Below are 25,914 nucleotides of genomic sequence, written 5' to 3' on the forward strand. Positions count from 1 at the left end.
CACACACCAGCAATTTGCCACAACCCGACTCCGCACTCCAGCGTTAGGAGAACAAGTCTCTTGGAGTCACTGGAATTTACTCGTCGACCCAACAGACGGACGAGATAGACGACCTCACATTGACTGGCTCGACAGAGCTGAGTGACCTCCATATTTACGTAGTACACTTGTAACAGTCCTGCTGACCGAAAACATATTCGGCAGTGATCTAAGCTGCCTTTGTTTGTCTGGTGCATTGTCACGCAGGAACTTCGGGGCGCTTGCTCCCGAGTCCGAGTTGGATTGTTACTGCATACATTCAGAGCCTGATGATGTGCGTCGCTTTGTGTTGTGTGGCGTGTCATCAGAAACGAAGATCCTGCAACATCGAATTATGATCGAAGAACGCGCAATACCAACATCAACATCAAACAATAACAAAAACTCCTTAGACACAGCCCAAAACCGGACATGGCTCTTGTTGATACTTGCCGTCCGTTCGAGCCTTGGGCCCCGGGCCACGGAAGAAGTCTGATCCCGTTTGTTGTTTTTTTCGAAACAGCCCAGCCCCCTCTTACAATCCGTAATAGCGGTCAAAGCCAGAATCAAGTCACTGACAGAACCGACACTAACCAAGTGAAGAGCAACGTAAAAACCTTCGCAGTTGCTTAAAGCGAAATACGACTGATGATGCGTCTCCCCGAGACACACCGAAACGCTCAGACGCTAAAGCAGTCAGTTCAACAAAGGAAAACGATCTTCTTAGCGTGCCACAACGATTTGTCACGGAATTGAACCAACAAGGCGGAAAAAACCAAGTAATCAACTAACAGCATTGAACCACCTTTCGATTTACCTGACACAAGAAAACCAAAAGATCAGCTGATCCTCAAATCGTACCATTCTTTTGTCTGCTCAACTCTCGCTGTTCTTACCTGTTGTGTCAAGCACTAGTGGAGCCGTCACAGTAAGGCCCTGACTAAGCCGCAGTCGACTGAACTTTTTGCTTGAGGCGAACCGGCCGATGTCTTGGGTCCGCGGGAAGACGAGACCCGGGCCGTGCAAGCGAGTCCTTTGCCGAGCAAGGGAAGGGATGAATTGATGGATGGGAATGGGTGGTGCCTACACTACGACTAGTGTACCAGAGTAGGATGGGTGGGGGCGGTTCGTGGAAAAAAGGGGAAGGAAGACTCCCGAGAGGTCGGTTCAACAAGAAAGACGTCACGGTGAGAAAAGGGAAAGAGAATGCAAAGGACCTCCTTCCGTCGCGACGGGAGTCCCTTTCTCGAGTCCCGACAACTCGCCGAAAGGAAGACGGAAAGAGAGAAAGGCAAAGGACTCCTGCAGTTTTGGACTTGGTCTGCCTGCCGGGGAGAACGGAGTCCAGCATTAAACTTGGTGCCGCTGGGGACAAATCGAGATTCAAGCAAGCCAGCGGCGTATTTTGCCGGCCGAAATAGTCGACAGAGGACTGACGTGAAGTCCGTCTCAACATCGTAAACTATGCTTATTTCAGTGAAGATTGACTAAGTTGACAACGATGCTAGCGCGGTTTTGCTGGCTAAGATTCCAGAACTCTCAAACAAGCCGGCCAGGAGGTAAACTTCCGCAGGTCGGTCACAGGAGCGCTCGCATTAACCGCTTTCTGTATTCCTCTCTCTTCTGAAAGCCAAGTAACTCATGTGGTGGAGCATTGTGTGCACTGCAACTGCAGTTGTCCATCACCACCTTGGGTGTGAATGAAGACCGGCAAAGCACAACAATCCAATGCTGCCCTCCAACCCCCCTGACTGCTGCATGATGGAACGCGCCGTTTCTTTTCTCCAACAAATCCCGACCGGACGAACCAGGAGCCAAGCAATGGGCCATCACACCCTCCCATTACCACCCACCCACCTTTCCTCTGGCCGCCCTTGGCCGCCCCATGTTCCCTTCCCGCCGGAATTCCCTGCCTTGACCTGAACCTGCGGCCGACCATTCCGGGGGGCCACGAGCCATGCCCGAACCGTTGGAAGCGCGCACGCGGCAGATTTTGGGGTGGTTACGGGACGGTGAATCAAGAAGTGGGGGGAGCCTGTAAGCAAAAGGGTACGAGCTGTACGGAGGGATTGGGGAGATGAGAGAAAAAGAAGGAGGAAGAGGACCGAACGAAGTCACATTGGAAGTGAAGAAATGGCCGATTATTTCCTATTTCAGAAATATGAACAGGAGAAAGATGCGAAGGACGCTGCTCGCAGGCTAATGGTGACGGAAGTGAGAGCTAAGTTGAGATGAGAAGTGCGGATGCGCAGATGCGTAGGTTTGCGGCACAGATTTCCTGTCAAATAAAATAAACTGGGGAAAAAATTGCTGTAAAAAGGGAGAATTAGTCATTGATTACGGGGAGTCAAAGAGTAGAACAGCAGTCCCACGAATTTTTGACGTCCGCCGGCGGCCTGAAGACCATTGTCGCTGTGGGTTGAGAACTTGGAGACGACACGCTGAAAGAAAGGAATGGGCAGCTGTCAGAGACGGCCGACGCTCCACATGAGAAGAGCAAGGTGGAACGATGTCTTCTCGGAAAGGAGCACGGACGCCGCGACCACCTCTTGATCGCCGGGCGTCTCGCGGTCACGACAGTTCGAGGCAACGAAAGACAACATGCTCGTATGCGTGCTTTCGTTTCCAATGTAACCTTCGGCAGGGGGCGATCAGCAGAAACTGTGGAAACCGAAACAAACTCAGCCGCCATTCTTCCCTTCGAATGAATTCACCGGTTCGCTCAATTGATGAGAGCCACTTTGTTGGCGAAAGGCGGACGACCGCGGCGCTTCTCTGGTTGTTTGAGTTCCGAAAGTCCCAACAGGCCAACATTGAGCACGGGCCACAGTCGGTCCTCGAACTCACACTCTTTTTTTTGGTCTGGACTGTGTCAGCAATGGGGGAATTCAGGACCCGAAAGAGCGCGCCCCCGCGTCTGCGAACAAAGAAGAGCTTGGACTTTCTTTCGGAATCACACCGAAAGGGGGAAACAAAGGCCCGGCAGTGTTTGCTTCAATGGGTTCTTCACTTCGCCTTTTCGAGTCCTGAGTCCAGCGCAATCCTCTTTAGAGTTACTCTGTAGGCGGGTCGACGAATCGCGAGATTCCCGCGGCGGAGCATTCTCCGCTCGGGACGAGACAGACAGACGCGTCTGTTCCGGTTGGGTGTGCATGTTGGCAGGCTGGCGGTCTGCAAAACACTTCTCCTTCGTTTCCGCTCTCGTCCGTAAAGACCCCGTGATCGGCGCCCGATACACAGAGAAAGACACAAGCAAGGCGTGGGACAAGTCACGTAGGGACCACTGTTTTTTCTTTCTTTTGCTCTTTTGGGCTGGCGGACTCGGACTGGGCGAAACGCCAGCAACGATGGGATGTTTTCGGCGCGGACGACCGACGAAACAGTGACCGCTCTTCTCGGGGCCCGATTAGGCGAGCCGGGAGGGCCGCGAGCCTGTGCTTCGGGTGAACCGTGCTTCGCTTTCGGCGAGACCCTCGATTCACTTGTCTTCAGAGTTGGCTGGCAGATGGCAGACCTGCATCAGCCGATCATCCCGAGGGGACTTCTCGGTGAGACCGATGATGGGAACCGGACGAGGTCAGAGCTGAAAGGGGACATCAGAATCTGAGACATAAAAGTTGACGGATTCGGCGATCTTTGTGTCCCACTGGTGAGGAGCCGAGTGAATGTATCGATCTGTCGGCAGGAAACCCAAGCAAGTAACCCAGGTTCTCCGGCAGTCGCCCGCTTCCCCCTGGGCCGGACGATTATCTCTGTCCCGGGAAGGCAAGCCCGTTGATTGAAACAATGCTTGCCGGTTTGAAGAAACGGTGATATTCATGGATACCGTTCGTTTGCATTGACTGATGACTGAGGAGTTCCTCCGTCGCATTGGCTCGCTGACAGCATCGCCGGTGCGCCAGATGATCATATTACATCGTCACCCGAGATCTGGTTTGGTGAATTGGGGGACCGAAGCCGCCATACAAGGTATTCCTCATTTGAGTCCAAGTGCACCGTGCTGTGTAATTCTTTTAGTCGCGTTGATGATTTGTTTGTCCGTTTTCTACTATGTAGACTCTTGAGTCCTCGACATCTACTGTGTAGATTATCCCTAAGCAACATCTCCGTGAGACGATATGGGCCGGATACTTTCCCCGAAGCGATGGATTGAGCTAGGAAGGCGGAGCGCTGGTCCCTGTGGAGTGGTTGTCGGATTCTGTCGCGAGAAAACAGGTCGCCAGCATGGAGTTGTCCACTTGATGTCTTGGTGGTGTTTTGGTGTCGCGTTTCTGCAGGTTGGTTGCATTCAGCACACCCCTGAGCTTTGTTGCTGCTCCCTCAACCCCTGAACATCCGCCCCCACTCGGTTTTTGGCAGGGGTAGCATCAGCAGCGGGGGCGAGGGGGAAGTGTCTTTGTGTAACCTAAACCCCACGCTTTGTCACCCTGTTTTGCTGGTCAAGCGACGGGGCTCCTTGCTCCCCCGAGTGCCCTTGTCTTCCCGTAAGGCTGGGACGAGCGATGATAGGGGAGGGAGGGACCCATCGGCTTGATGCTGGCGAGGGCTCGACAAGGCATGCTCACCCGTTTGAACGGTCACTTCTTTTTGTCGAAGGCGGCCTGCACCCGTCCCGCGAACGGCATCCTTGGCAGGGGAAAATACAAAAACCGAGGGACGGATTTGACGGGGGCTTGCGAAATGATGCGAGGAAGCGAAACAGCCTTGCTGCTCTCCGACCTATAATTAGCTATTTTATCCGGTAGCTCTCTTCTGTTTGTAGAAATCCTCAGTCCAACAAGTGCTGATTGCCCGAGTTTGCTGCCTGCACGGGCGGCTCGGATTCGGCGCGTGTGTGCACTGACATTTCTGATGAGCTTGATGATGAGCCAGGGACCCACAGCTAGGAAATGAAGCGGGAAGGTTGCTCCTTTGGTTGTGATAGCGGTTACATCGAGGGGGGTCGATTGCCTGCCGACTCATAGCGAGCCGAGGAAATGCTGACAGCTTTGCTCTCTGTTCCGGGACGCCGGTGGCTCCTTGGTGATGTTCGACTCTTTCCCGGAATTTCATCCGACGGGGCTGGGATGGCTGCTGGGCCTTCCAGCCCCTCTCGAATAATTCATTTTGCAGACCGCTCATCTTGACTATTCCGTTTCCAGATGCTGATGGTTGAACCACTGCAGCTTGGACATGCTCCGTCAGTGTGTTGACGTGTCCCTCACGGAGTTTTTCTGCGTCTTTCAAACAGTTTGTGTGTCAATGGGTGAGATTATTCTGAAGACTTGCCAGAAGCTGGCCTGTTTGGGCTCCTAGCTGAGGCGTGAAGCCAGCTCGGCCAAAATTCCAGATTTGTTTTCTGTTTCGCAGGCTGCGAACTGATTTCACCACTGTCGTCGCTCCGGCGTTTAACATTCCAGAACTTCTGATGTTCTTTTGCAGGGGTCAAAGGTACGCACAGGTTTGGCGTCTTGTGGGAAAACCGCATTTCGCGACATGTGCCAAGTCGCCCAAACCAGAAGGGATACGAAGCCCTCACGCCCTCCACCCGTCCCAGAGATCGCGGGTCGATATTAGGCCCGGTGTGACGAGAGCAGGGGTGTTGAAGGAGCCACTCCGCCTCCACGCTGCATGCTGCTGCGCGCCCGAGCCTGCTTAGCTTCCGATTGATGGGCGTCGCCTGTGTGGGGCTGGACGTGAATCTTTTCATTGGAATGGGCTCGCAAGAGGCGCTGTTGCTTTCCGCGATTGTGCCCATTCCCGTCTTCTCGAACATGCCGGCTCGTGGTCAACGAGCTTTGATGAATCCGCAGTTTCGGTGCTTTCTGGTCACCTGCCACCCCGAGTTTTTTCGGCCCACAACCAACACCCTCCTAAGGCCGAAGCTCGCACCGGAGGTGCGCTGCAATTTTGGTGGGTGTCCTAGCCATTCGCAAGGGATGTGCTCCCTACCCTTGTTTTCCGCGGGCGAGCTGGGGCGAGGAAGAGGCTCTCGATAGACCGGGCGCCTTCTCTCCAGCATTTTCAGGAGAATTTCGAGTCTTATCGAAGCTGCGGGTTGTCATTCGCGGGACAGACACGCGTGGATGGCCGCCAATGGGCCTTGTCCTCGCTTGACCCTGGGAGGTTCGGCAATGCCGGCCATTCCCGCTCGGGACGCCCCCATGACTCCCGAGACTGAGCCAGGGTGAGGAGATGCCGACAGGGGTACTTGAGACCGAGCCTGGGTGAATGCTGAGCAGATGTCCCCAGTAACTTTACACGCCAGTAATCTTTTAAGACGTCCCTCGACGTGAGGTTCGCAAAGTGAGCATGTACTCCGTAGGAAGAGATATTTCCAAAGTTAGAATGGCGCGCTGTTCCGAGCTCATTGTAGTCAGGAACAGATTTTCTTTGCCTCGATTCCGAGTCGACAGAAACGAGCCCGGTTGGTTGGTGGTTTAACGTCCACAACAATGCTTGTTTCAGTACCTTACCCAAGAATAATACCTCGGGTCGTCACAGTTGGGGGTGAGCTCCAAACAATTGGGGCGTCGCGGGCGCCTGGTGCTTCTTTGAGCAACGGCGCGCTCGGCGGGGAGTGGATTCGAGGGTAGCGGTGAATGTCGATTCGTCTTGCGCGTGATTGGCGCATCCCCCCCAAAAAAGGTCCAGAATCTGAGACGGCTCGGACGGTTAGTTATCGAGAAGAACAGGTTGACTCTGGAGTTGTGGGATGCATTGGTCTGCGGGATTCAATTTTCGCTGCATGGGTTGGTTTTATTGGTTTACACTTCGAACTTGTCGTCCTCGCGTGGAGAACGTGTGTGTTGCTTGCCGTTTTTGTCGAAACCTGAATTGCTGCTGCTTCGGACGTAGTTTCCGATTCACGAAGTTTGGCAGCGTCGTCGGTAATTGAAATGTACATGTACTATGCACGGATAGTGATAGGGTCGCCGCTGCCCGGGAGCCCGTTTTAGTACCAATTTGGCGCCTCCCTGATATCAGAGACGACAGGAGGCAGAACACTCCTTGGAAACCATCGAGCGATTTCTTCTGCCCAGTGTCCTGTCTCGCCTCCCTCCGTACTCTGCAGACTAGCAGCGTGGGGGTCCCCGCCCTCCCTTTCGCACGGAACACCGGTAGCAAGGTTCAGGTTGCTGTGCGGGAGAAACCATCTTGTCCTGAAGCTTTTAGCGCGCGACTTTCGAGAGCCACGGGCGATTAACGTTAAGCATATGGGAAATCCTCCCACCCGGTCAGTCACCTTTGGGATTACGGATGCACCCAGGTAGGGGACGGACGGGGCGTGATTAGTTCGAAACATCAAGCAACATACCCCTCGACGAGTTAGGGGGGAGGCTTTTGAAAGCCTCCTATGGTCTGGTAGATGACTGATAGTTGCACAGAAAGCAGGATAGAAGACATCTCAGATTCCGGGATCAGGGTGTGTTCATTCCGTGCATGCCCTTCCCTTGCGGGCACCGGTGCTCTGGAACGCCCCTGTTCAAGACGCCTGTCAACACCAGGAACCCTGACTTTTGACACAAGTTCACGTGTTTCGCCTGCAGTGGGTGAGCGGCTTGAGAACCCCACACAGATCCTTGCAAGATGTTGACTTCCTTCGTTAAGAAAAGAACAGTAATAGAGAGACACTCCTAAAAACGCCGGATGTATTTGGGAACTGCTGTACTTGTTTCCAGAAGGGGGCTAAGGGAAGTCTCGAGGAGAGTTTGGCGTTATTTCCAACCTACTATGTAAAAAGGGCCGATGGCTCAGGTTGATCGATGCAGAAGCCTGCCGCCTTGAAATAACATTGCCAGACCCCATGGAGATCAGTATTACTTAGATCGGAGTTATCGGAGGCGCTTAAAGAGATTTATTTTGTCGAGTTGTCGAAGAATGAGGTCTCGAAGCGGCGTGGTCGCGGGGAGTTGTTCCTGAGGGCAAGGTTCTCCTGGCTCCCTACGCTGACGCCTATCAAGGGCTACCGGAGCGACCACACGTGGAATAGTGAGTCGGGCTTCTTCCCCGTCTCTCCTTTTCTTCCCAAGTAAAACCGGCAGAAGCGACCGAGTCGTGAATGGACGTGAAAAGCGTCAATACTTACTGTACGTACATGTAGGCTGCTCGTCAGGAAGGTTAGCCAGCGTTGCGGCAGATGTTGACCGTTACGCGCCTCGAAATCCTGGCCGGGCGTGCTAGGAAAGCACCCGAGACCCCTGACCCGGATGCGAACTGGTGGCTCTCGCTTGGCGAAATCCCTGTTCAGTGATCTTGCACATCCCGTGGCAGAATAAAACGCTCCTGCCGCGCTGGAACGCCTTTCTCTCCCTTCTTCTCCCTCCAATACCCTACCCTGAGGATCGTGGTTGCCCAATCTGAGACCTCCCGTGAGCTTAAGTTTCGACTGCTGTGCGACTTTTGTGGCCTTCGACAAGTTTCCTTGGCCCCTGTTCAACCACCCCCCTGCTTCAATCCCGGCCACCTAACGCCCCCAAACTATCTGAACCAACGCGTGACGACGACGACGGGAAAATCGGTTTGTTCGGAAACCAGTGAAAATTTCAACTTTTCGCGCACTTCCCTCCTTACCCAACAACGCTCCATTCCCCCAACTTGTTCGGTAAACTAGTCTGAGGGCTCGACGATCGAAGGTGCGTTTGTTGACGGGGGTTTCGCCATTATTGACTACCTCGGGCGCGACTGACCTTGTTCCTCAATTGTTTAGTTTTCGAACGTTTCGACGAGACTTTTCGAGGCAAGTTTTCCCAAACTCTATTTTCGCCGACATCGTCCACCACTGTCATCGAAGAGCCAGCGGATCGGAGCGGCACGACACCTTTCAGCCCGATCCCCAATTGACGGCTTGCCGTTGTTATCCTCCACACCCGGCTCGCATCGCATTAGCCTGCATACAATATCACGCCTCGGGGACCACAAGCCATACATAAACATACACGTACTGTACGGGGGGGAGAGAGCTAACTCTCGAGATGAACTAGACTCCGTTGACAGGACTTATCGAGACAAACAAGTGACGTCCGTGAGGGCTCGCGATCGCACAAAGGGACTCAGAAGGTACGAATCACCATTTTCACACACTGCACATTTTTTTCCCCCAGAGTTTGTTCAAGATGCTGGAGACGTGGGAATTCGCTGGGTCAAACCCACCTTCCGGAGCTCGTTTCGACAGGTTCCGCTTTGAAGAGGCCGAATTGTCTGAGCAACCCGGACATTTCGTGCACAGCAACCTCGTCGAGCTTGTCTCACTCGGCGCCACGCGACTTGAATTGAGCGCGGATTTTTTTTATACAGGCGCATCTATTTTCAGGTTTCCATGGGGAATGTGCAATTAGCTTCCAGACGCTCCGTCATTCGGTGCCTATCACGGCGCATCGCGCAAGCAAATGAGCGAAGCTTTTCCGCAGCACAGTTCGGGAGCCCGACCAGGGGTCTGGTGCGACCCCAGCGCGGTCCCGTTTCAATTTCGGCAATGTTCCACCCTCTACCCTAGTCCCGTTGTGGTATCGCATGAGAGCTGGAAATTTCACACCCTGTCTGGCTTGCGAATGCGGGACCACTTGCCGTTGCCTTTTCCCTTTCGTCGGAAGTTGATTATGGAATCCATCCATGATTTCCCCCCCTTCCTTCCTTTAAGCTGACCATTTCTTGCATCTTCCGCTCGCAGTCAACCGTTGCGCACACTCGATTTTTATTTCACCATACACTCGATACCATCACGCCAAACCAGTTCGATCCCATCGCGTCGCAAACCCGGCAAGAGAAGGATCGCGGTTCCCCGACGGTTTTATACCTGTGAGTTGATCTTTTTCATTGTATTTTCCCCGATTCATGCACTCCGTGCGCCGCATGGAGTCGCTCGACCCTTTTGCGCCCTGCATCACAATCATCGGGTTGTGGCGGGGCGCACGGGTCCCGGCAGAAACCTGGTTTGCTCTCCGCTTCGCGCGGCGATGACCCTGAAGTTGATTCATGAAGGGCGGCAGCTTCGTCAAGTCCCACGGGCCGTCGGCCCCTAAAACAGAGTTCAAGCGGCCCGGCATTGTTATTTTGCATCGGCTTGCCCTTTTGTTATCTTGTGCTCAAACACGCACATCATATTTTGATTCGAGGCTAACATTATGGCATGCGCCTAAAGGCAACCTATCCGCGCATCGAACTATCTAGCCACGACTTCTCCTTGGAGAGAGTATGGGACTGATGACCATGGCTCAGCACCGGCAGGCGCCCCGCCAATTCAAGGAAGAGCCCGGTCATGACTCGGTTAGTTCGATTCTCCTTTTATATTTTCCCTCTTCGCCGTCCGACACTCCACCTGTCGCCGGACGTTCCGTCATCACTGGGTCATCGGTCAATGCGGCAGTCCTGCAGCGCTGGAAGACTTCTACAACGTTGAACATTTCGCGTCCGTAAATGCATGCTCGTTAGGGTGGGATAAGTTTATCTCGAAGAGCCCGGCAAATGCGACGATAGATCGAAATCAGCACTCCAGGCCCCCATGTTCCCGCATTCGCGATCCCCAATCCGCTCAATACCCCGGCCTTTCTTCGCAATTGTTCCAGAAAACTGGCCGACCGCTGCTGCATCCTTGGCTGGCCGGGGGATGGATGCTGCTGGGAATTGCAGGGGGCGACCTGTTTCACCAACAGCCAGACTTGGGGGGGGGGGGCATGCGACAGGGGGCAACGCCGGGGCTTGCAGCGCGCTTCCGCCCCGTTCATTCAGCGGCCGACAACCCCATGCAGTTGCTCTCTGTTGCGTCGCATCCACCCCAGCGTTGCCCGCAGCCCGTTGCAGGAGAATTTCTCAACCCTGGCAGGTTCATCATGTTCACACGCCAGCGCCGTGGTCACGATCAACAACAACAACAACAACAATTCTTAATGTTCTTTTTGTCGTCCGTTCCAGGTCGGTCACGCCAGTCAGTCACTGGCATGGGTAGCTGCGCAAACGGCGAGCAGGCTGACATGTCTCAACGGCCAAGCGGCCTGGGGTTTGCTTGTCTCTGTCTCCACCCCACGCGCTTCCCTCTCCACCGCCCATGAGTGCCGGCGAAGCGACAGGGATAGGAAAACGCGGTTTAGCGATCGGCCTACCGAGCATCGCGGTTTATCCTCTCTCGCTGTTGTGCCCGTCACGAGACTTCTGTTCCCGAAGAGTCGCTGCTAGCGCGGTGACGACACTCGTGCGACCGTTTCGCCGCGTTTGAGTGAATCTTGGGGGACAAAAGTCATACTTGGCACTTGAGCTCCGCGAGGGTCAGTCGCCAAAAGTTTGTTAGTGGGACCGGAAGGCGAGAACCAGGGCCTGATGGGGCGGGTTCGCGCCCCCCGAACGCGCAGCGGGTGGGGCCGCTAAAGCAGCACTTTGACGCCTGTCCACCGCTCGGCCGGAGTCCACAAGCCAAATGTCAGTCAGTTTTGTCAGGAGCATGACCCTCGCTCCGCCATCTCCTTCCCAGCTGCGAGTTGCTGCCAGTGCAGATGCCGCAGATGCCGTTCCGAGCGGGCGCAGCGGCGCGAACGGGAAAGCAATGTCCTCTCTGAGGAAATGCGGCAAGATGCAAGATGAGAACCCTGGCCCATAACACGTGATCCAGACATACAAGATTCCCCAAGCGGCGTTTCAAGCGAACACCACCAGCTTGGCAGAATGAGTGCGTTCGGAGCAGCATTCCTGGTCATGACGGGGGGCCGCGCGGGACTTGGAGAACCGACTATCGGGAAAGCCTGGCAAGTGCAAGGATTGGGCACAAGGATTGGCTGCGTTTGGACCCGTTTCCTCACCGCCCTTGTCCCTGTCGAAGGGAGAATGGGAGAGCACAGGAGATGAGTGGCAGATGACAGACTGGAGCTGCCAGGAAACCACCCAGAAGCTCGCCGTTTCAGTGGCTAGCCTCGGGTGGCCATTCCTTGTTTGGCAAGAGTCATGCTCCCTGGCCATTCGACCGCGTCGTCATTGGCCACTTCATCAACATGCATCTCGCCCCCTTCCCTCGTTTTCCCACCCCTGCTGCTCCGGGCCCCTTGGAGCGGTTGTGCCACCCTGGTCCCCGTCGCACTTGGCGCGCTGCCGCCATCCCTGGACAATCTGCTCCATTTTGCTGGGAAGCTTGGGCGTTGCTTGTTGGTGTTCACCCCCGGGCATCCCAGCCTGCATGGCAGAGAGCGTCTGGTTGAACCCACCACAAAAAGCGCGCCTCCCGTCTCTCCCCCAGCTGCCTGGGTATATCAGACTCGGCAGCCAGGCATTATCACTCTTTTCTACCCCTTGCCCGCGTGCCTGCAAGCATTCCATCAGCATCTTCACATCCTTCTCCAGCAGAGGCTTTCCTCTCCATCCTCGACCCTTCTGGGTGTGTTTTGATAATCGTTTACGACTGCTTCGCTGCGGAGTTGCATATTCGGTTAGTTACCCTGCTCCCGCCGTCCCGCGTTTTTTTTTTCTTGGGCTGCCTCGGAGCAAAGTTGCTCTCAGCTGGTGTACGGCCCCGATCAAGTCCATGATCGGTTTCGTGTTTGTCAATGAGGAAAAGTCAGAGCAACATCGTTCAGGTTGGGGAATCTCGAAATCTCGGGAGAGAAACCCGAGCCATTTCAATGCTCAGCTTCCATTGGTAGTCGTTGACTTCCCCTGCTTCTCCTCCCCTCTAATCGTCGGGCTCGGAGACCGCGTGGACACAAGGCCTGTCCGACCAAAATCCTACCCCAAGTTCCCGAGGCTGACCCGCCTCGCCCGTGGGTCCCTCATCTTTTTCTCCAGGGGACCGCTTGCAGCCCCCCGGCCCCCCTAGTCCTTGTGCGCGCTTGGGAAGAAAAGCCATAACATCCCCAGACGCGTCCACAACGCCCTTGACCACATGGTTTTGTTTCTCATGAGAACCCTGCAGCAACAACAGGACTAATGGTTGTCTCCTCTATGCAGCATCACACCCACCATCAACAACAGGGTTCCGTCCCACCGCATCTTCAACAACATTCTCGACCCTCGAGCGTTGTCCATCAGCAACATCATAGCCAGGCCTCGGCACAGCAACCGCCTCCGCAACAGACTCAGCATTCAAGCGCGTACGCGTACCCCCAGCAGAACCAGAGCAGCAACTCTCAAGAACACGGCCTGCCCTATTACGCGCAAGCGAGTCCATACAGCACACCGGGTGCGACAAGCGGATACACGTCCGCAGGTGCGTTTTTTACCCTCTATCCATCAATGCCTACGTCGAGGCCAGGGTGGTGCCGAGGGAAATAGTGGAAGACTAACGCGTATTTCTCTGATTAGACACCGGAGACATGATGGCCGCCACCATGCAACGGCCTCCTTACCCCCCGATCCAGTACCATACTCCGCAATCGAACTCGCCTGCTTCGGTGGCGTCGCCTTCGGCCCATGACCAACAGCGGAGCATGTATGCGCAGCCTCCGTCGCAGCTGCAGCACCAGTCGATGTACTATGGAGCGCCTCAGCAACAGTACTCCTCCATGCCGGCTCAGGCTGCGCAATCCCCGTACGCGCAACATGCGCAACAGCCTCATCAATCCATGGGCTCCCAGCCGGGCATGATGATGTCGCACACGCCGCCCCAACATTCTATTAACCAGCATCCCAGCCAGCACCCGCAGCAAGGCATGACGGTCAGCCCGCGCCCGGATAAGATTGAGACACACGGCCTCAACCATCGGATATCAGCGACTTCCGCTCCAGTTGCCATGAACAGTGCGTCGTCGGCCAGCCCCCAGAATGGCGCGCCGCTCTCAACGCCGACTACCGCGTCTGGCGTCAACCCGAACGCGGCCCCTGGCCCGATTCCGGCGACCACACCTCTTGTCGTGAGGCAGGATACCAACGGAGTTCAATGGATTGCCTTTGAGTATTCCCGCGACCGCGTCAAGATGGAGTACACCATCCGCTGCGATGTCGAATCGGTCAACCAAGACGAGCTATCCGCCGAGTTCAAGACCGAGAACTGTGTCTACCCTCGCGCATGCTGCCCGAAGGACCAGTACCGCGGCAACCGGCTGCAGTACGAGACTGAGTGCAACTCGGTCGGTTGGGCCCTGGCGCAACTTAACCCACCACTTCGCGGGAAGCGTGGCCTGATTCAACGCGCCGTCGACAGCTGGCGTAACAGCAACCAGGACCCCCGGCTGAGGAGCCGTCGCGTCCGTCGCATGGCGAAGATGAACTACCGGAACCCCAAGACCGGCTCTACAACGCCTCATGCCACCCACATGCCTGCCGGGCCAGGAGGCCCAGGCTCTACCGGCATGACTACCCCCACCGGTATGACCGCCGGCAACAACCCGGCCATGGGGAAGCCGGTATTGAACAACATGACCGCGCAAATGCACCACCACCACAGTGGGCAACAAGATGGGAGCGCACCTGGAGGAGATGAAGTCGGTATGTTTCACCAGATGGCCTGAAACGCGCGCGTTTTGTTGTGATTAAGTGTGATACCTCATCGAGCCAAGCCGTCTTTTTTAGTCATGCGCTTTTCTACTATTCTTTTTTATTTTTCATTTTCTCACATTTTTCTGTTTCGGTCATGTTTTGGAATTTCCTGGGAAATACTCGCTTGCCCCCTTCTTATCCTGTTATATACCGGCTCGCGACCACTCGGTTTTCGCGCACTGTTTCCCTGGGGCAACGTCAGGGACGGTACAAAAAGAAAGAACTGTACATTACACTTAGTCGCGTTTGCTGTTAGTTTGTTTTGCTGGTTTTCGGTCGTCGTTCAGTCGTTCGGGCTGGCTGGCTGCTGGCTGCTGGCAGAACGCTTGTGTCGCATTGCATTTACTTGCTTTGCACCAAGCACACCTCCAACACAGCATCGCTCATCACATATCAAGCAGCACCTACCTGCATCCACACAACGCACCACATTCTGCCCGAGCGTCGTTGACAGGAAAGCCTGATTGAGATAAATGATGGCGCCTCGAGATGCTTTTGCCTTGTATTCGCCTGCGTTGCTTCGAGATTATGCGAGTTGCTGCTCTTGCCGCGCGCTGTGTTTTCCGCCTGGCTCTTGATGAAAGTATCACACTTGACATGACATGAACTGCATTCGTTGACAATAGCCTTACCCTAAACTGGAGGATACCCTCCTCCCCCCTCACCCTTGTCTTTCACGAGACGACAGGAAGTAACCACTGACACATAATGTCTTCATCTACTTTAGGAGACGGAGACTACTCGGACGATCAGCAGCATCACCACCACCATCAGCAACCGTCCGCGCAAGGTGGCAGTGGTACTCAGGACCGTCCGACCCAGGTTTTCACCGGCTATGGATCCTACAGCGGCGCGCCGCATGGCTCATCGATGCCCTCCATCCATGACACCTTGGGCGATGCCCCCCATGGCGGCAGCATGGCCCCTCGCCGTTTGAGCGCTTCCCGTAACCTCCCGGACGGACCTGAAGATCTCTTCCCGGATATCCCTGAGGCCAAGAAGCGCAAGTTCATTCTTGTTGAGGACAGTGACCGGCAGAGCCGCCTGCGCGTGCGCGTCACACTCGATGGTGTCGACACTCGTGAGATTCCGGACAGCTTCCGCAAGAGTAGCAGTGTTTACCAGCGCTCCTACTTTCCCCGGGAGATGCAGAGCCCCCCGCCTAGCGCCACTGGCAGTAAGTTCTTTGGCGACGACATTAGTGACATCGAGGACAACGGCACGACTGATACCGAAGGTCGCCGTGCGGGCCGCGGTGGAGGCGCCTCGCGACGGGGCCACTCCATGGTTAAGGTTCCTATGCCCGGCGGCCAAGAGACGGAGGTAGCCATCCCTCGCATGCGTCGGGCGTTCCGCGGCAAGGAGGTCCGACTGAATGATTTGGGCTACCGCATGGCCTGGCTCCAGAGCCGTGTGTTTGCGGGCCGTACAGTATTTTTGCAACGAGCCCGTGAGTTTTCCCCGTCCATCCTTACCCAGGCCTTATTGTCTACACTTTGATCCCGGGTCATGATACTGACATTATGGGTCTTCCTCCCACGGCAGTGGACTCGTACCGTAACAAAACCCGCAGTGCTATGGAGAGCGTTGCCCAGGACGTCAAGATCGCCGCACCTCACTACGAGACGCGAGTCGGCAAGCGCAAGTTCACCGATCGCATGCGTCTCGGCGAGGATAAGGACGAGTAGGGTAGGAGAGAAATTTCCCCTTCTATGGCTCCGCCCATATCAAGGTTCAAAGTCAGCATCCCGCTGGCTGAGTAGGTGGCCCAGCTAAGTTCGACAACGATACAGAGGGCTGCCTGGCAGTCTGACGGTTCGTTGATTGACTGCCGTGTGAAAACTGAGGAAGGGACGAACGATTCATGACAACGTCGGAGGTAATCATCGTTCAATCTCAGTAGGCGGCCATTTGTGAAATTGTCTTTTTTTTTTTTTTTCTTCTTGTTTGTGATGTTTTTGGTCTCAGTCAGGTTGGTGAGGCCCCAGTCTCATAATGCCAGCGGCCGCGACCGTGACGATCACGGAGGCGGCAACAGGACCCAAGTCTGCTTTTGTTTTCGAGGTATCTTTTTTATTTTCCTGCTTTTTTTTTTCCATTCCTCTTGCCATTGTCGGATCTCGGTGGGCGGCGGTTTCGCAGACCCGAACCAATTCTACTGTATAGAGAGAGAACTTGGCATCACTGCCGGAGTATTCAAAGGGGGAACAAACAACAAACAACAATGTCAGGAGAGAAAATGGGCGCTGTAGGTCTAGGATTCTGTTAAATAGGGAACATGTCAGAAAAGTCTTGTCAATACAAGGGTAAAAATTAGGTAGATTGATTGTTCCTTTGGTGTGGTGTGATGTGCTATGTCGGCGATCTGAATCGTCCTACGACCTCGCTCTCCCGTTCCTCCCCTCTCTACATCACACTTACCTACTTCCCCTGAAGCCATCTTCCCAACGCCGCCGGATCGGCCGCGTTCTCCCAGTGCTCAACCGCCCTTCCCGTCCCATCAAACCGCCACACCCCGCAAAACGCCATCTCAATCTCCCCTTCTTTCCTCCCCTTTCCCTCGCAGCACCTTTCGCTAGTTTCTTCGCCAGGCCCCTTATTATCATCACTCCCAATCAACCTCCCCTCCAAAACCCCCAACACAACCCCAAACACCCCCCTCCCATCAACCTGTATGCTCTCCGGCCGAAACACCAACTTCCCACCGCGTGCTGCCGCGGCCTTGACGAGGGATTCCTCGTGCTGTTGGGCTGCTTCGATGCCGACTAGGGGTGCGCGGGGCGGGGAGACGAGGGCACGGTCGGCTGGGTGGAGGACGAGGGTTGGTGAGGCGATTTGGGAGAGGAGGGTTATGTCTTTGTAGAGGCGGATGAGGTTGGTTAGGGGGGTCGAGGGGGTGAGTTGGGTGTTTGGTGTGGTGGACATTGGGTTGGGTTGAGGCGGTGGTTTGCGTGGTTTGTAATGAGTTTATGTCTGTCCTATGGGGCAGTTCGGGCGTGGGCCTGGACGTGGACGTGGACGTGTTGAGGCGTTGTCGTTTGTGATGGGTCTATTGGGGAGCGAGCAGTCCCTGGATGATGGGGAGCGTTCGGTGTGTGTTGGAACCTGGGGGACATATGAGGTCTCGCTTGTAGTGGGCTGGCAGTGAGGCTTCTCATGATGGTTATGTTCGGGTAGCACGAACAGATAGGCCATTTTCGGAGGTCCGAAGGCATCTAGACATGGAAGGAGCGACGGGGTAAGTGAATTGATTGGGTTAAGAAGGAGCTACTACTAGTTAACACATGACTACCATCCCGCATGTTTGGCTAAACTTCCAAGCAGGTAGGTAGCTTGGTAGGATTGCTGTAGAGAAGATATCCGTCGAGAATCCCTTCGAAGGAAACATATCACAACGAATCGTGCTCAGCGTCCCCAAGTGCGCCTAGTGAAAAGCATCTATCTGTCACGATCAAGCAACGAGAACTCCTTATCCTCTGCAAGAGCCTGAGTGACATAATCTTCAAGACTAGATTAACCGACCAATTCTACGACTCAATCTCATTTCGCCCATCACCTCAAGTTCTCGGCGCCCGTGCCACGGGACGTCAATGTGAAATCAACCAAATACGGAGGTCATACAAGTCATAATCAATATGTCGCCAGCCGACGTACACAACCCAAGATTTTCACTGCCGGCCACATATCATGCACAAACCCGACAGCACCAGCCTCGCCCATTTATTCACCTCTTGCTCACTCACACCCTGGACTCACAAATCAACCAAAGGCCTCGCTCACCCCCAAAAGCCTTCACCCAGTGGCCCCCTCACTCAGCAACCAAGCGGGCAACCTCCCTTTCGCCACGCCCATCCCATCCCATCTCTATCTATTTCCACACCCGCTTCCGCCCCGCACCTTCCACAGCACGTAATCCATGAGGAGGGAAATGGAAAAAAAAAAGGCAGGGAGACGCCGAGTCCACTCCCGTTTCACAATCTCTCACCCGCCACGTTTCACCACAGAGGACTTTTCTGGCCTCTGCTTAATATTTCATCCCTTTATAGACCGGCTGACTCTCTCGAACTACCGTAGGTGCGTAGGTACTTCCGTACATGAGCTTTCACCCCCTTTCCCCGACCGGATCAAGCCAGTCCCGAGGGCGAAAGGGGGCTAAAGGATTGGCCACTCGAATACGCGGGAGCGCACACAACCATCCCTAGGTAGGTCCCTCGTGTCATTCCTTCTAGTGACCGGATTCTTAGACTGCGGGGTGAGACAGACGCACGCTACGGTCGGTTTGGGGATTAGGTCGTTACCCGAGTCACGACCGAAAAGACAACATTGAGCACGAGCTCCGGCTACGGTGAGTGTAAGTGGTTGCCGACTTTGCCACAGCGCTTTTTCGTCCTACTTGATCATACACAGTGAGACCCACTATTCATCATCAGCTGCTGAAACGGAACGATTCAGACTCATTTTCAATCCCCGGTCACAGACCGGATTCCCATTCTTTCTTCTAAGAATTCACCGCCCAGTTCCCCTACCTCCACCCAGCGCAGCCCATCCCCCAGCCCATCCTCCCAGCCCCCATATCATATTCACGCATTACACTCGCGATGGTACGATGTGATGCCCCGCCACCCCCAAGCATGTCGTAACATAACATCGCCCACACACCGAAGGACAAAAACTGAGAAAAGGAAACTTAAAAATAGGAAATAAAAAAAGATACTGAGAAAATTGCACAATGATCCAGCCTAGAGCGTCTTCCGATTCTCTTTTGAGGGGAGAAAAAAGGAAAGGAGAAAAGGGAGGTGACATAGATCCGGAAAACTAACCAACCCAGGTAACCATAAATTAAGGACCTAGGATATGTCGTGCCGTCTCCTCTCAGAATTCGAAAGAATATGGCACACTCTCCATCCCAGTCACACGCTTGACGGGTAGCCGCCCCTCCAACGTCGGGAAAAAGAGAACATGAATCGGCTCCAAGTGAGACGGAGCGAGAGGGGATGACCGACGCGGCACAAAAGGAAGCGAGTGGGCGTGCCATTAGGCGCCCCCAGCTGCCCGACAAGCAGCCTCCTGTTTGTTACAGTCACTCACTGAAGTGCCCTGCGCTTGCCCACTGTTCACTGCGTTAGCACAAGCGTTGTTCTGGATGGCGCATGCACGCTGGACGGCGGCGGCCTTATTGACAAAGGTGTCGCCGTTGACGCTAAACGGGCGAGCGGCATCACCGGAGTTTTGAACCGCCGGTGCTGCACCACCAATGGCACCACCGCCGCCAGCGGCACCAGCGTTATTCTGACCTTGACCATTCTGACCGTTCTGGCCTTGACCACCCTGGCCCTGACCGTTCTGTCCAGCTTGACCGTTCTGTCCAGCTTGACCGTTCTGTCCAGCTTGACCGTTCTGGCCTTGACCGCCCTGCCCAGCTTGACCATTCTGACCCTGACCGTTTTGGCCCTGGCCATTCTGGCCGGCTTGACCGTTCTGACCTTGACCGTTCTGACCTTGACCGTTCTGGCCAGCTTGACCGCCCTGGCCAGCTTGACCATTCTGACCTTGACCGTTCTGGCCGTTCTGTCCTTGACCATTCTGGCCTTGGCCGTTTTGACCATTCTGGCCGTTTTGACCATTCTGGCCGTTCTGACCGTTCTGACCGTTCTGGCCGTTGCCGCCGCCATTGTTGTTGCCGCCGCCATTGTTGTTGCCGCCGCCGTTGTTGTTGTTACCGCCGTTGTTGTTGTTACCGCCGTTGTTGTTGTTACCGCCGTTGTTGTTGTTGTTGCCACCGCCATTGTTACAGGCTCCGCCGACGCTGAAGTAGCGGCAGTCATCCTGCGCACCACGCTGAGCGACGGGCATCAGAACGGGTTGATGGTTGGAGGAACTGGACATGGTGCAAACGCGATAGCAACCCGCAGGGAGACCACCAGTAACCTCGGCACTCAGCTGGCCTTGGCCGTTGCCGGCATCGTTGATGCCCTTGAAGAAGGCAAACTGGGTAGCGTCGAGAGGCTGAGTGGGGTTCATGGTGTTGCCAGTGTCCTGGACCGTGACGTGAGTATGGCCCACAATCTGCCCGTTTCCGTTGAGGTCCTGAGGCGCCGAGTAGTACGTGCTTGTGGCGTTGGTGAAAGAGCCGAGTTCCATGTTGGCGATGTTGACGTTGACGTTGAAGGTGGTGAGCGCTGCAAGGTCGTCACCGTTCTGCGGGTTGGTAATGACCGATGAGACCATCTTGTTGACCGCGGGGATTTTGCCCATCGCTACGCCATGTTAGTTCCCAAGTCTGACTGTTGTTTAAGGCTGACTGTAGTACGTACGGATACCGTTGCAGGAGCCATCACGGTTCTGTAAACCGTTGGTGAGAGTGTCGCCAGAGCAGAAGTTGATGAAGTTGGCATTGTCACTTCGCAAGAGGTTAGCATCAACATTATCTGATAGTCACTGTATTAGGAGAAGTGCAAACATACGTGGCAGAATCGACCTGGCCATCCGCCGCTGCCCCGCTCTGGCCCGTCGAAGCCGAACCGGTTTGGACAGCATTGGCGTTCAGGCAGGTTTCGGTGGCCCCGTTGTTGTTGTTGCCGCCATTGTTATTGTTACCGCCGCCGTTGCCTCCGTTGTTGTTTCCCCCGTTCTGGCCGTTGTTCTGGCCGCCACCGCCGCCCCCTCGGTTACCCCCCCTGTTCTGGCGTGCCTCCAGAGAGTTGAGTGACCTGTACTGATGGACCGTAGCCGCCTCAGTGGCGATGGCCAGACCCAAGAGGGCCGTCACGGCTGTCTTCATCAACATTGTGGGCGCTGCCTCGAAGTCGTCGATATGTCGTCGAGAAAGATACTAAGCTCCGTGGGAGCTGATCGCTGAATCGAAAGATGGTTCCAGACCGTCAGAAGCGAAAAAGTGAAGCTAAAAGGAGTGATATGCGGCAGCTGGTGCCTGCAAAGTTGGGTTGGTATGTACAAGTACAACCCACGTCCAAAGAAAGGAACGAATGGAAAGATGGAAAGAAAAGAAGACAGGAAGGACGAAACAACTACCACCACGAAGTAGAACGGGACATGGTAAAAGAAGAAGAAAGCCAAGGAACGAGTCTTGGGGGCCCGCATGGGGTGTTATACAGACGAGCCGCGCGAGTGGGAACAGGGAGTGTGCTGCGACAGCGATCTGACGAGAACGCCAAGCCAGTGTTTCTCATGTGCCTGCAAGCCAAGCGGTTTCAATCTCTTCCGAAGGGCTGCCCCGTCTTCGAGCTAGGGTCACCGCCAGGAACTCAGAGAGATAGGTACCGGGATGGACGGCAGGAGGTCCGGAGAAAAGAATCTGGTGTGTGCGGCCCCACGGTCCCAAAACACGGCGCATGGGACGTCGATGCAGGAGGGTAGGCGGCCAGCTAGAATCGTCCGACAGACGGAGGAACACGGGGAAGGTGCAACAGGGTCCTTTCCTAGCCCAAGACGTCCCAGACAAGACGTTTTTTTAGGTTGGAAGATGGGACGGCAGGGGCACCTTCCCGTACGATCCATGGATCTTTCCTTATTGGGCATCCACGAAGAAGGGGCACATTGGATGTGCCCTCGAGAAACGAGGGAAAGTACGCTTTGCACTTGAGACCGGGTGCACAGGCACGGCGAATTGCAGATGCACATCAGAAGAATCTTCAACGGCGGACCATATCGAATGGCCACCAGTCTGAACTTGCTCGTTGATCCCGTTGATGCTCCCGGAAGGGCATACCTGGGTGACGGCCTGGTCTGCTTGACGGTCGGCGGGGCCAAGGGGGAAAAGACGAGAAAATTGGCCACCGGCACATCGACATGAGACGAGATGCCTAGGTAGTGAGTCTACACTTGCAGACGGGACTCCGCGGCAGCCCAGCGCGCTACGCCCGTATTGCCATTGCTCGGCGGCATACAGGGCTGGGCTGGGTTGTTGGAGTGAAGTTGAGGCGGCTCCTGTGCCAGAGGCTTGTTGGTGGACCCTGCTCGTGGTCGCTGGGGCCAATCAACAACCAGGGGTCAGGGCGATCGTGCAGCTGAAGTTTCGGGATGAAGCGCAAGCGAGCGTGCATTGACGCTATCCGCTAGTGGGTCGTTCCCCACAAGGGGTCTCTTCAGGGTGATTCTCGATTCTCGACCCCGCGGTCATCCAGCGACTCCCCTTCAGCAGCCGCCCGCTTGCCCGCCATCGTCCATCGTTGACCAACGAACCCTGGCCTTTGTGGTGAAGGTTCCTTGTGCATTTGAGGAATGGCAAACTTTAACGACTGACTTGAAAAAAATTCCCCAACAGGATACGATCTCCGCTGTCGCTGGCCTTGCGTTAGCGCCGGCTGCCGCTTTCCGTGTCAAACTATCAAAGGGCCCGCGTTATGTAGGGACGACTTTCGGCCTGCGTTCTAGCTCGTGCTTTTCTAACTAACTAGGTAGCGTCTATCGGCGACGCACGATCCCATGTTTGGTACACACAGAATACAAATTTCAGCCACACAATCCCCGTTGAAGCCGGTAGATCGGCAGCCCGAAATACGGGCCGGGTTTGGCCGGGGGTTAATCGTGGCCCGCTGACTTCTGGTGGAAAAGAGGGACTCGTCCGCTCTCGACACCTCGGCCGAACACGATACCTGTTCCTTACGGTACCCTTCTGCGATAGATTGTTTACTCTCCATGGGATTGAAGTTTCGAACCCTCTCATTCTTGGAGCATCATCCCCGTGCGGTTTGGATGGAGATGGAATAAGGTTGCATGGAAGGGGCGTGGCGGCCAGGGTCCCCTCAACCCATCAAACCCAACCTCTCGGGCTGGGCTTGCTCACATTCCCTGGCAGCCCTGGCAGTTCCTCCACTTCCACCGACCTAGTTTCGGAGTCGAAATGTTACCATGAGAAGGTCAAGCAAGGGGTCGACGCTCTTTCGGAGTCGATGTCCAACTTCGTTCCGATTCCTAAGGTACGCACCACAGTGTCAAAAAATGACATTGCCTGGCCGCAGTATTCTATCGAGAGAAAGATGGTTCCATCATACCGTTTACACGGGGCTGTATTTTGGATGAATTCAAACCAAGTGACCACAAGGCAAGCCCGTAGCGGGCCCTTTATATTTGGATACGAAAATACATTCATTGTTGTAATAACGGCCAACTCTAGTTTCAAACACCACGTTTTCATCCCATCCTCCCCAATCCCCAACCTCCACCTCGCCTATGATAAAAAAGGGGGATCACTCGGTCGGTTGCTCCTTTTTCGTCTCTAACAAGTCACTTAGCGCCACGTTTGACTCGAGAAACACGGGGCTCTTAAAGATTGAAGCTTGCACGACTCGGGACATGGCCGTGTGGCTGCAAAGCGCCAAGCGGCGAAGTTACCGAGGCGAACCCCTGCGCATCATGAGACGAGGGATTCTGTTCTCCTTAACCCTCCTCCCCCCCCCTCAACCGCCTAACTAAGTCAAGCAGAGTCCGACTGTTCGCTTTTGCGTTGAAACGACGCAGCTTGTTGTCGGAACCAACCTTTAATTTGCTCTAAACACCAAAGTGAAATCGTTCGGGGTAAGGAGAACGGCAGTGATACCCTACATCGGCACACTCGGCACGTTGCCAAACCAGGCCCAATCTCAACTGATGGACTCTTTGTATTCTCGCATCCATGCATTGTTCTTACGAAGGGCGCCCTGACTCTTCTTGTCTTAGCTGTCGTCGACCCGTGACCATCGATCGGCGGAACGAAACGGGGGCAAGTTGTAACTCCCCTCTATTTTCCTTGCCCGCTTCAGGGGATTTTCGGTCGTGTGGAACTCACGCCGTCCTTGCCGAAGACTTGGGGCGTACTGGAGAGCGGAATGATGGCGTGAGTAAAGCTTGGCATCGCATGGCAGATCGCCAGCCCTCGACGGGAAGATCATACACGGGCGTGTCTTCTTCCTTTCTGGAGCCGCGCAACACACACGCCCTCTCCCTCCCGCAACGTTTCCCATCTGTAGTTCAGTGCCCAGCTCTGTTTGTGCGCGGATCATCGGCGGTGATCCTTTCTAGATGGGTTACTTGACTTTCTCCCGGAAGACTTTTGAAGACGTGAACTGTTCCAAGAGGTTATGGAGGACTAAGAGTGAAAATGAAATGCTATGACGTCGCACTCCAGCTGCCGTAGCCCGCGGGATCAGCTTTACTTCCCTTTTCCCATCATTCGATTTACATGGGGGAGAATAACAGGCTATTTCCAAACAAGAAACGATGGGAAAACATAATTATCGGCACCCGACTAAAGATCGCCCGGCGCTTCTTGAGTCTTGAGGCTCGTGACGATCAGGTCCAGCCAAGCAGCCAAGCGGAATCCCGCCCGCGCAACCTGCACCTCGATTATCGGCGCGGCCGCCTCGTAGTAGTCTGACCCGAGCTCCTGGCCTCTGATGGCGTCGGGGCCCTCGGGTAGGACTGCGCTATGTTAGCCACAGATCAATTTATCCATTAGTAGCCTGTCCCTTTCTTCCCCCTTTTATACCAACGAAAAGAAGTTCGGCAAGACATACCATGTGTGCAGACGTATGCGTTCCCTATCCTCGCCCAGGACATCGCTGTAGCAATCGGATCCGACAAGTTGGCCGACCTCACCCACTCGATGCTCTCTGATGCGTATTTGCCCTCATTGATCTCATGAGTCAACTCGTCGGCCCAGCGTTTGGCCTCCGGGTACGGCCCGCGACGGCGCACGCCACCGACAAGCTTCTCGGCAATGCTCGTGTCCCACACATGGTGCAGGTTGTAGTTGCGGCCGTCGAACAGTACGTGGATGCCGTTGCCACCGCGCTCGACATTCTCCGTGTGTAGCGGCTGGTGTATGTCGCCGATGAAGTGGATGATGAACTTGGCGGCGATGGCGCGCTCCGAAGCGCGCAGGTCGGTATCGAGTAGGCGCGTCGTGTAGTTGTGCAGGGCGCTGACGACGCAGCCGCGGTCCTTTTTGCAGTCGCGATCGAAGTCGACGCCGCAGTACTGTGGCGGCGAGTCCTTGGCGTCGATGAAGTGGAAGTCGGACGTGAACCGCCCCCACTTGGTGTACCGGATGGAGTCGGCCCAGGTGGCCACGCCGGCAAGGTAATCGCTCGTGTCGTTGCGCAGGAGGGTCTGAAGGTAGGTGGTAGTCGACGGCGAGACGAAGTTGCTCGCTATGTAGCCGACGGTGATATGTCCGAAACCTGTTGACGTCACGCCCGTCTGGTCAGATGGGAACCGTCTGATAGAGAATGAGGTCCTGGGCGGGTGTGCATACCGCCCCACGCCAGTGCTCCAGGCACGGCTGCGGCCCCAATGATAAAAGATGACGCCTTCATGTCCGCTTATGATCGCCTCGGTCTCAACTGTGTCTTCGGGGTTTCCTCGAGAGCTTTTGAATGCGGAAGTAATCTTAGAAGACAGCAAAGCAGATGGAGAAAGAAAAAAGAAGCGCAAGGTTCGTAGTCTCCCGAACCCTCCACGACC

The 25,914-nt window shown here is 55.1% G+C and overlaps 4 protein-coding genes across 4 annotated transcripts; 1 reads left to right on the forward strand and 3 right to left on the reverse strand.

Moving 5' to 3' along the window:
* Positions 1 to 12,903: 12,903 nt before the first annotated feature.
* On the forward strand, positions 12,904 to 16,139 carry C8A04DRAFT_26500 (uncharacterized protein; the record flags this gene model as incomplete). The annotated part of the gene is made up of 4 exons (XM_062779943.1): positions 12,904 to 13,183; positions 13,279 to 14,400; positions 15,179 to 15,901; positions 15,997 to 16,139. 4 exons carry the CDS (start codon positions 12,904 to 12,906, stop codon positions 16,137 to 16,139), a joined length of 2,268 nt encoding a protein of 755 aa, XP_062639124.1.
* Positions 16,140 to 16,872: 733 nt separating this feature from the next.
* Positions 16,873 to 17,376, reverse strand: C8A04DRAFT_35566 (uncharacterized protein; the record flags this gene model as incomplete). The annotated part of the gene is made up of 1 exon (XM_062783218.1): positions 16,873 to 17,376. The coding sequence occupies one exon, from the start codon at positions 17,374 to 17,376 to the stop codon at positions 16,873 to 16,875; it is 504 nt and encodes a 167-aa protein (XP_062639125.1).
* Positions 17,377 to 19,485: 2,109 nt separating this feature from the next.
* Positions 19,486 to 21,238, reverse strand: C8A04DRAFT_10376 (uncharacterized protein; the record flags this gene model as incomplete). Its single annotated transcript, XM_062776558.1, has 4 exons — positions 19,486 to 19,745; positions 20,031 to 20,708; positions 20,766 to 20,851; positions 20,916 to 21,238. The coding sequence occupies 4 exons, from the start codon at positions 21,236 to 21,238 to the stop codon at positions 19,486 to 19,488; spliced, it is 1,347 nt and encodes a 448-aa protein (XP_062639126.1).
* A 3,459-nt stretch (positions 21,239 to 24,697) lies between these two features.
* On the reverse strand, positions 24,698 to 25,766 carry C8A04DRAFT_26503 (phospholipase C/P1 nuclease domain-containing protein; the record flags this gene model as incomplete). The annotated part of the gene is made up of 3 exons (XM_062779944.1): positions 24,698 to 24,870; positions 24,966 to 25,631; positions 25,706 to 25,766. The coding sequence occupies 3 exons, from the start codon at positions 25,764 to 25,766 to the stop codon at positions 24,698 to 24,700; spliced, it is 900 nt and encodes a 299-aa protein (XP_062639127.1).
* Positions 25,767 to 25,914: the final 148 nt, after the last annotated feature.

Source organism: Dichotomopilus funicola, assembly GCF_033296635.1.
Source record: "Dichotomopilus funicola strain CBS 141.50 unplaced genomic scaffold C8A04scaffold_13, whole genome shotgun sequence".
Lineage (NCBI taxonomy): Eukaryota > Fungi > Ascomycota > Sordariomycetes > Sordariales > Chaetomiaceae > Dichotomopilus > Dichotomopilus funicola.